A 9,443-nucleotide genomic window follows, 5' to 3' on the forward strand; every position below is an offset into this window, starting at 1 on the left:
CTCTAGCTCCCAAAAATTTGTCCTGAGAATGAGAGAAGACACCCAGACAAATGCTTTGGAGGACTCTACTCTTGGCTGGGGCAGATCTTTCACCTCTGGAAACCAGCAGGTCTGCCTGGGATAGCAGCGGTGCGCAGCTCCCTTCAAATACGCCCGTAAGCTGTGCTTGAAGTTTAGTTTCATTCCACCAAGATCTATACGATTTCAACCCTGACTTGATGAGCACTGAGTTGCTCAAAGGGTAAAAATAGTACATGGTAAGGCGTGAAATGAGTCGTTCAGTGGCATTCGCATGTGGTGCGCGGTCTGGCGCTAGTCATCACGGGCAGTCCCCTGGATTGGCGTGGGACTTCTCATCGTGCATCCCAGCCTGCAGGACTCCGGAAAGAAATACCGAAATCAAATTGGAAACAACATTTGTTGAGAAACGAAAAGCTAATTATGGGGTTCTAGTGTTGTTTTTTTTCTTTTCCAGATCACTTATAGCTACCTCAGTGCTTTTACTTCGCATACCAGCTGTTGAGTCTGGGCATGATTTAGCTGAACGTTGTCACCTACGGGTGAAGACTTCTTCATCTGACCATTCTCCACCCTGCTGCCAGGTACTCGGGGAAGCAATTTGTCTTGCTCCAAAATAAACACCCTAAATAACTTATTTGCATATGGCAGAAAAGTTCCCACTTCACACCACTGATTGCAGAGTTGAAGTTACTCCCTGGACCAGGACAAAGTGGTGTCTGTTGCCTACACCCTGGTGATCCCCATGCTGAGCCCCCTGATCCACCGCCTGAGGAACACGGAGGTGAAGGATGCTCTGGGGAGACTCCCAGGACAAGCTCTTGTTTCAGACTGGCAAAAAGATATAATCAACTAAATGTAAATAACTTGGATGTTCTTGAGATTACATCTTTATTCTGCAGCTATAGTGATGGAAATAGCGAGCACGTAACATGGACAGCCACGAAAGCTCTGAGTAGTCCCTTTCTGGGGTGCAGGGAGTAACCGAGGGGACCTCTGGGAGATGCACAACTGTGCAGCAACATTTTGTTCAGTGCGAAGGCCATGCTGAACAGCCGAATTACACACTTCAGGGACCAGGTCCTTAAGGAGATGCAGAACGAGGCAATGGATAAATATCCCCAGCCGCAGGCCATGGTCGGTGCTGGGACAGGCGAGGACATAGCTGCTTGCTCTTGCCCTGTGAGATGAGCTGGCGTGGGGATGACACACAGACAGCATCATCGCACTTCTGTTCTCGAGGTCTCTAAACTTGTGATCCCGTCAGCGCTTGCTGGACAAGACCATGAGTAAGTATTTCTGGGCAAAAAGGGCCAACAACGGTGTGACAGATAGCCAAGAAGATAACTCTTCGAGGGGATTTGTTTTTCTTTTCTTTGTCTCCTCACCTCTCTGCCCATCCCTTGTGCTATCTGATGACAAACATTAGAATCAACATCTGAGGCCAGATGAGAAAACCATCAAGCCCACTGCAGCCCCTCTGAGAAGCAACCGGCACCAGGGGAACCGGGACAGGGTCTTCACAAACCTGGTGGGAGCACAGGGAAAGTTGCAAGAGAGCAGCAGGACACGGCCCATGTTTTCTGTCTCCCTGTGGAAAAGTCTATCACTTTCATTGGCTATGAAAGAGCTGAAATAATTAGTTTTTAGACTGATAATGCCAGGTGAGATGAATTCCAACTTCTATAGACGCACGTGTGCTTGTACTTAGGTGTGCAAACACATGCACACACTGAATGGCTGCTGCTTTCAGTAATGTGCCTAAAAACAGAGGTCTTCCCAGATACGCACATTTGTAATTATGACTTTTAGGGCATACGTCCGACCGTTCAATGTTTGCTCATGCGAAGCAGAGAACTTAACAATACAGTACTTTTACTGGTATGACTCCTGAAAATGGACCTGATGAAACCATGTTCGTTTGTACCAGCTGGTGAATCTACACGCATTTGTCTTCAACGTGTATCACCAGTTTCTCCGTATGCACTTCAAATTAAGGAGGCTCAATGTACGAGTAATTTAATGCAACACCGAGAATGAGATTTCACATTCACAAAAGTCAGGGAACGCGCAGTCAGTAAATACCTACAGGGGTACAGGTATACATACGTGCATGTATACACCCACCCATATTTTCATATCCCGTTTCCTTTATGTATTTTGTTAAGAATTTATACGCAATATGTAGAAACTGCTTGTGTGCATACCCGCCTACATAGAAGCATATATAACGTGTGTATGTACGCGTGCTCATGGCAAATGCAGCTTTCAAAGTGATGCAAAGACCAAACCTCTGTTTGACATAAAACAGCACAACCAAAATGGTAACAGTGCAGCCCTTCTCAATGCAAAACTTACCCTGCTTCTTTCTTTTCTGTGTGTGTGTGTGTAGCAGTGTTTTGGTACAGAGAGCAACGCCAGCAACGTGGAAGCCCCTCTTTTAGCCCATGTCCCCAGACCCCACGCTGCCAATATCAAATAGCCACCGTGATCCGTGTCTCCAGGTCAGTCCCTTTCCCCTGTCCATGGAAGAGAGGAACCACAGTTCGGTCACCAACTTCATCCTCCTGGGGTTCACCACCGACCCAAAGCTGCAGCTTCTCTTGTTTGTGGTGTTCACCTTAGCCTACATCACCACCCTGGTGAGCAACATCACCCTCATCGCGGTGGTACGCCGTAGCTCACAGCTCCATACCCCAATGTACTTCTTCATTGGGAATTTGGCCTTCCTGGATCTCTGGTATTCCTCCATCTACACCCCCAAGATCCAGGTGAACTCCGTCTCCGAGGACAAGAGCATCTCCTTCGCTGGGTGTGCTGCTCAGTTCTTTGTCTCCGGTGGTTTGGCCTCCACCGAGTGCTACCTGCTGGCGGTGATGGCCTACGACCGGTACGCGGCCGTCTCCAACCCACTGCGCTACGCTGCTGCCATGTCCAAGAAGCAGTGCATGGGGCTGGTGGCTGCCTCCTATCTCAGCGGCTTTGCCAACTCCACCCTCATTACCAGCCGCACGTTCGCCCTCAGCTTTTGCGACTCCAATGTCATCGATGACTTCTTCTGTGACCTGCCCCCACTGGTGAAGCTCTCCTGTGACATGACAGACAGCTACCAGGCAATCCTGTATTTCATCCTGACCCTCAACGTCATCCTCCCCTCCGCTCTCATCCTCATGTCCTACGCCTCCATCCTGGCTGCCATCCTGAAGATGCCCTCAGTGAAGGGGCAGCGCAAAACCTTCTCCACCTGTGCCGCCCACCTCACCACCGTCACCCTCTACTACGGCTCCATCCTCTTCATTTACGCCCGGCCCAGCTCCACCTACGTCCTGGGGAGGGACAAGGTGGTCTCTGTGTTTTACACAGTGATGATCCCCATGCTGAACCCCTTCATCTACAGTCTGAGGAACCAGCAGGTGAAGGAGGCACTGAAGAGACTGTTGAAGAGACAGACAGCTTCTTAACGGAAGAAAACCAGGGATTATGTCCCCAAAGATGCATCCAGCAAGATCTTTTCCTGTTTGTGTTTTCTTTTGTTGCTTTTCACAACAGGTGCAGGAGGATGCAACGCAGGAGCAGAAGCTTTTCTGATCCTGGAGTGCTTCGTGATGGACAGGAGATGTCACTCTGCAGACAGACCTCCTCTCCTTCCCCACTTCTCCCTATATATAATTTATATTTACTATAAAACAGGATCTTAGCAGTGGCTGGCCTTGCAGTTGTACATCATCTTCTTCACCCTGTGCTTTATCTGGATTAAGTATTCCTTACTTATGCCCAAAGGAGCAGCTCAGGTGGAGCTCCATGTGTCATGAAGTAACGTGCCTCTGCTCCTGAGCTGTCCCAGTTATTTCTTCACAATGCTGTGTTGCACCACATAAACATACTTTTCATAGTCCTAGACTATTTTCCCGGTGAAACGTTCACACCAGGGTGGATAGGGTGGGTCAGGCTGGAAGAACCAACTCAATCTGGGATTCAGTTCAGTTGTCTGAACGTAGACTTTTAACACCCTGGAGACGCCCTCGGGTCTCTCTGAGCTCTCAGATGTCAGTCCAGAATGGCCCAACTCTTCCAAAGGTTGCATGGCATACGTCTCAAGTGCATGCCAATGTCCTTGGCACCTCAGGACAGAGCAAATGGCACCAGATTTCTAAATGAGGGCAACCAAACCTGGACCTGGCCTGTGGAATTTCGCTGTATCTTGCTCCTTTCCTGCAACTTAAGCAAAAGTTTCTCGCACAACTTGTAGGAAAGCATGCAAAAAAGGAGGAGCAGTTTCTTAGTTATTAAAGCATCTTTTTTTCTTTTATAACATTTTAGTTCAACTGAAAAGAAAAAAACAAACAACAACAAAAAAAAAACCAAACAAACAAACAAACAAAAAATACAACTCTTTTTATTATTCTTATTAAAACTGTTGGGAGGAGGGATTAGGTGGTCCAAAGTAGATTCGTCTCCTTCAAATATAGATAAATAAAAGTTGAGTGATTAAGTCAGCGTTCCTTGCCTCCATTTGTGATCAATAAAGGTGTGTTTCTATTCTTCTAGTTTTTGTTTAGACAAAGAGTGCTGTGTAAAGAGTTGCAGTTTGACGATCTCCCAACTTTCTCCCCTCGCTGTGTTTTCATTTGCATCGCAGGCTGGGGTCAGGTTCCTTTTGGGTGAAAACAAACTGAAAATGGGCTTGAGGAGGGCACCTATTGCAGTTTGACCTCCAGTAGGTATTCAGATCCCTGGACTAGGATAAATTCAATCCAGAGAAAACTATTCTGAAATGCGTGTACCATAGACCGCGGGCCCACGGTACCAGTCCTTTTGAAGTTCAGACCTGCTCCTGTTGCACCACCTCCGTCCTAACCATCTATCCTAGGATGTCATAAAGCATTCTCTTATTCCCACATATCTTAGAGGGGACCTGGCTGACTATCTCATAATTAGACGATGAATTTTTTAGATGTTGAGAGCCAGGTGAACCCATTCCCGTGCTTATTCTCCAGTCCCAAGTTCATAATGGTAGGAAAATCACATTTATGAAAACCAGTCAGAGAAGGAGGATGTATGTAGTGTACTTCGACTTGCCTCTCAGTTTCAGAATTAGAAAAGACAAAAGCAAATCTACCCCAAGGCAATTAATGACAAGAAACTCAAGGTGTGAGGCATCCTTGAGGAGGTCCAAAGGTGAGGAGAAATGCAACGAGCTTCCCCAGCTCCCTCTGCTAGAGATCAAAAGCAGGCAGGGACAAATCACCCCGTTAGCGAGAATCAGGGGAACCACGTTATCTGTACATGTCATGAAGACAAGGATGACTCTTTCTTTAATAAGAGTGTACGACCAAGCTTGCACCGGCACAGAAAGCCCTCCGGTAGGCCTGAGCTCCAGGCTTTCGCCATACAGGTGGTTACAGCTATTTCCATGACAAGTGATGCTGCTCCCCTTCCCAGAGCAAGAAGTGATCCTTGGGGACCAACCACCCTTCTGGGAGTCATCAGCCTAACAAGACCTTCTGGGGTTTACCAAGAAAGTTTCCTAATCACTGTGAAATCTTCTCAGAGGGCTTGTAGTCAACTTACCTCATTCTTCTTAACAAGCCGTGAGAGACTAATTAGCAGGGGCTAACAAGAAAGAAACTTTCTTCCTTGTTAACAACAAAGTGCACTTCTACAGCTGCCTTGCTTGTCAGAGCTAGTCCAGGCCCCGAAGCCAATGAATTGTAGGGTCAATGTGTTGGGACGTCACAGTACTAAGGACAATTGTGTGGGCCTGGGTGGATGGAGAGCAATGGTCCTCAAGGTTCCTCTCTTTAAGGTACCTGCCCCTCATCCCTGATGTTAAATTCCCACCTGCAGATTGAGGTCCTTCTTCCTTGGTGGGATGATGCAGTGACCCAGCAGCACCCTGAGCTCCTTGCTGAAGAGGTATGGTGTTGTGCTTGGTGGGAGCACTGGTTGTGGTGGGAGCTTCTTCCATGCCAGTCTTGGGTCTGCTCGGGATCACTTCTAAATGTTCCTACCCCATATTTGTCCCTGGTCAGCACTTTTCTCTCCTGTTGCTCTATGGGGTTGGCTACACCACAGTTGCAGAAGTTTGTCTATTGTTCCCCTGTGTCTCATGATTTATTTTAGAAGGGAAATCACACAATTGCTCAAAACTAAGCAAAAGCGGTTAATAATAATATAACCAAAATAAGATCAAAATGCCAGGGTAGGGAGCAGGTACCTGACTAGTGGGTAATTTTACCATTACTCATGGGAGATGCCAGGTGATAGCTCTCTGGTCCTTAAGCAAGTTGCAGGCACTGCAGGAGTTTCTCAAATAAACTTGAAAACACAGCTACAGCCGAGCTAAAATAAGCTGCAGAAAAGGCCTGACGAGCGTTGTTGACGTGAATTGTTGTTATGAAGCCCAGTGCCTATTGCGAGTAGTGGGAGCACTAAATTACCTGGGTCTGAAACGTGCCCGCTACTTGATACGAAGAGAGCTCTGGTTGTCATTGTCACACTGAAAGCAATAGCTGTTGTTTGTTGTCGTTGCTCAAGACAACAGTGGTAATGCATTCTCTAACTACAAGTGGTCAGAAGGGCTTAAATTCTTGAAATTAAAATAGTATCAGGCTGTAAACACAAATGAAAGTAGCTAACGCATCCCTGAGACAGGCCAGTGGCTGGCTTCATCCAAGAGGAGTTAATGACCCACTATCTAGGAATAAGGCAGAGGTTTCCCAATACATTTGCCCTCGGTAGCTCACAGGAGAGCACTGCTGCCTTTAAACCATAGCAGTACAGAAATGGAAAGTATAAACGTTTCTGAGAAGACCTCTCAATTCCTCTGACGCACCAGGGAAAGCTATTTTTCAGACGAGCGTTTCCTCTCCATCACTCTCCCCAGCACGTTCTTCACCTCCTTGTTCCTCAGGCTGTAGATAAGGGGGTTCAGCATGGGGGTCACCACAGTGTACAACACAGAGGCCACTTTGTCGAGGTCCTGGGAGTGCCTGGAGCTGGGTCGTGAGTACATGAACACAGCAGATCCGTAGAAGAGGGTCACGGCGGTCAAGTGGGACGCACACGTGGAGAAGGCTTTGTGTTTCCCCACGGCCGAGCGCATTCTCAGGATGGTGGCCAGGATGTAGGTGTAAGAGATGAGGATGGTCAGGCTGGTGACAAACAGGTTGAAGCCAACCACAACGAACATCATGATCTCATTGATGTTGGGGTCCGTGCAAGAGAGGGCGTAAAGCGGAGGCCCCTCACAGTAAAAGTGGTTGATGATGTTGGGACCACAGAAGGACAGCCGAAGTGCAAACCCCGTGTGAACAGTGGCGTTCACGATCCCAGCAAGGTAGGAGCCAGCTACCAGCAGCACACAAACTCTGCTGGACATGGAGCTGGCATAGAGCAGCGGGCTGCAGATGGCCACGTAGCGGTCATAGGCCATCACAGCCAAGAGATAGCACTCGGTGGTGGCAAAGACCGCATAGAAATACAGTTGTGTGAGGCAGGCAGAGTAAGAAATGACCTTCCTCTCTGCTAGGAGATCCGAGAGCAGTCTGGGGGTGATTGAGGAGGAATAGCAGATGTCTAGGAAGGACAGGTTGCTCAGGAAGAAGTACATGGGGGTGTGAAGCTGAGCATCCACCCTGATTAACATGAGCATCCCCAGATTCCCCAGCAGAGTGATCGCGTAGATCACCAAGAAGACCATGAAGAGGACAACCTGGACATCCCCCTGCTCTGAGAACCCCAGGAGAATAAATTCAGCAGTGGGGGTGTGATTTCCTTTGGCCGTCATCGTAACAAGTCGCTGTAGGAAAGCAGAGATGCAGAGAAACACAGAGTCAGCATATTCCTGTTTTCCCCACAAACAAATGTTAGAGTCATTTATTTTTATCATTAAACACAAATTTCAGAGGCAGGAACTGTTGAACAACATATTCATAGTTTGCCGCAAAATACATTTTAAAGTAAACAAAGTTCATGATTGAATTTATTTCTAATGGTTTTATTCTGGTCACTACTGATTCGGTTTGATAAAGTCACTTTGCAGTTCAGAAGACTTATTCTACCTCCTGAAGGAGTGAAGAAGTTTGTTACTCATCAGATCCAAACAGGTAACGACAGCAATTTATTCTGACATGAGAAATCAGTTTGCATTTAAAAATAAAACAAAGTAGAAAAATAGAAAAAAAAAAAGACACTCTGCAAAAAAAACCTTGTTTCAGAAGATCAAAAGAGAGAAGGCACTGGTGAAAGATCAAGACTTTTTAAAAAATCATTTCCTTTAGGAGAGTCAGAACGAGTCAAAATAAAACTCTGCTTTCTTCCCTTCCTTCCTATGAAACTCTGAAACAGGAGATGTAGTGTAAGTATTAACGCCCCTTTAAATATGGTGAGATCCGTACCGCTCTGGTGATGGCACTGAGTTGGGAAAGGCAGTGGGAAGAATTCTAAAGGTTGGTGCTGCTGGAAGCCCCAACGATGCTACAGTGCCGTTACGGACTGGGGGGAGAAAGATGCTGATAATGCAGTTTAAAATAACAAAACAGAACAAAACAAAACAGAAAATAAAGCTCATGTCTTCTTAAAACAGGGGTTAGGAATAGTCACAAAAACTGCTCACTGAGGGGTTTTGAGCTGTTAAAGAAGACACCAAATGATATCATTGGAGAGGACCCTTCTGCCCAAGGAAAGTTCCACACCCATCCCCTTCCCTGACTTGTACATGAGCCTCCCTTAAATCTGGATTTAGTCAAACAATTTTCTATATTTCCTGCCAGCATTAAGTCAGTTGCAGAAACTTTCACATCCCTCTTAAAAACCATTTGAATTTTGCCAGACAACCCAGGGAGTGCTTCTACGCCGGGATCTTCGTAGGACAGCAAACCGTAGACCTTGCACCATCAGTCCTTCTACCTGCCTCGTGTAAGAGGTCTGAGATAAACCAAAACTCGAGGCCAGCAAGGTGTTTTTGCCAGCACGATACCACGTCTCAGACCTCCAAGACTTTGTAGAGCCACTTCACCCGCTTGTCCAAGCTGCTGCCCTCTCCAGCCGCTGGACGATCAAGGGGGGTCGCAGTGACCTCAACTGAAGTACCGAGCTGAGGTCGCGGGGCTGCGGCCCTCCGGCAGTGCCCGGGTACCCCGGTCGGCTCTACTCATCGCCACATCTACTGGCTGCTTTGAATTGGGAAAAGCAACTTAAAAATGCCTGGGTTTTGCGTGAGATATCCTGACCTTGGGTGACCATTTTGTGTGAAAAAAGCCTTCAGCCTAAAGTCCTCCCCTTGCACCGGATCAACTCGTTGTAGCGTTATTTCGGCTAAAACTCACCTGTCTGCTCACACCTTGGGGCCCTTTTTGGTTTATCAGAGACTTCTTGTCTCCTAGACTTAAATTTTATGGGAGAAATAAGCCCCCGTTCCTCCC

At 47.2% G+C, this 9,443-nt stretch overlaps 2 protein-coding genes across 2 annotated transcripts; one reads left to right on the forward strand and one right to left on the reverse strand.

Moving 5' to 3' along the window:
• The first annotated feature begins 2,543 nt into the window (after positions 1-2,543).
• On the forward strand, positions 2,544-3,479 carry LOC104169569 (olfactory receptor 1013). Its single transcript, XM_009710514.1, has one exon. The coding sequence runs from the start codon at positions 2,544-2,546 to the stop codon at positions 3,477-3,479; it is 936 nt and encodes a 311-aa protein (XP_009708816.1).
• Positions 3,480-6,862: 3,383 nt separating this feature from the next.
• Positions 6,863-7,807, reverse strand: LOC104169567 (olfactory receptor 5F1-like). Its single transcript, XM_009710512.1, has one exon. The coding sequence runs from the start codon at positions 7,805-7,807 to the stop codon at positions 6,863-6,865; it is 945 nt and encodes a 314-aa protein (XP_009708814.1).
• Positions 7,808-9,443: the final 1,636 nt, after the last annotated feature.

The sequence above is a fragment of the Cariama cristata genome, unplaced genomic scaffold, assembly GCF_000690535.1.
Source record: "Cariama cristata isolate BGI_N322 unplaced genomic scaffold, ASM69053v1 scaffold33761, whole genome shotgun sequence".
NCBI classification, from domain to species: domain Eukaryota; kingdom Metazoa; phylum Chordata; class Aves; order Cariamiformes; family Cariamidae; genus Cariama; species Cariama cristata.

Bases quoted from the DNA above. Each gene is read 5' to 3' on its own strand.
- LOC104169567 (XM_009710512.1), bottom strand. From the start codon at position 7,807: ATGACGGCCAAAGGAAATCACACCCCCACTGCTGAATTTATTCTCCTG.
- LOC104169569 (XM_009710514.1), top strand. From the start codon at position 2,544: ATGGAAGAGAGGAACCACAGTTCGGTCACCAACTTCATCCTCCTGGGG.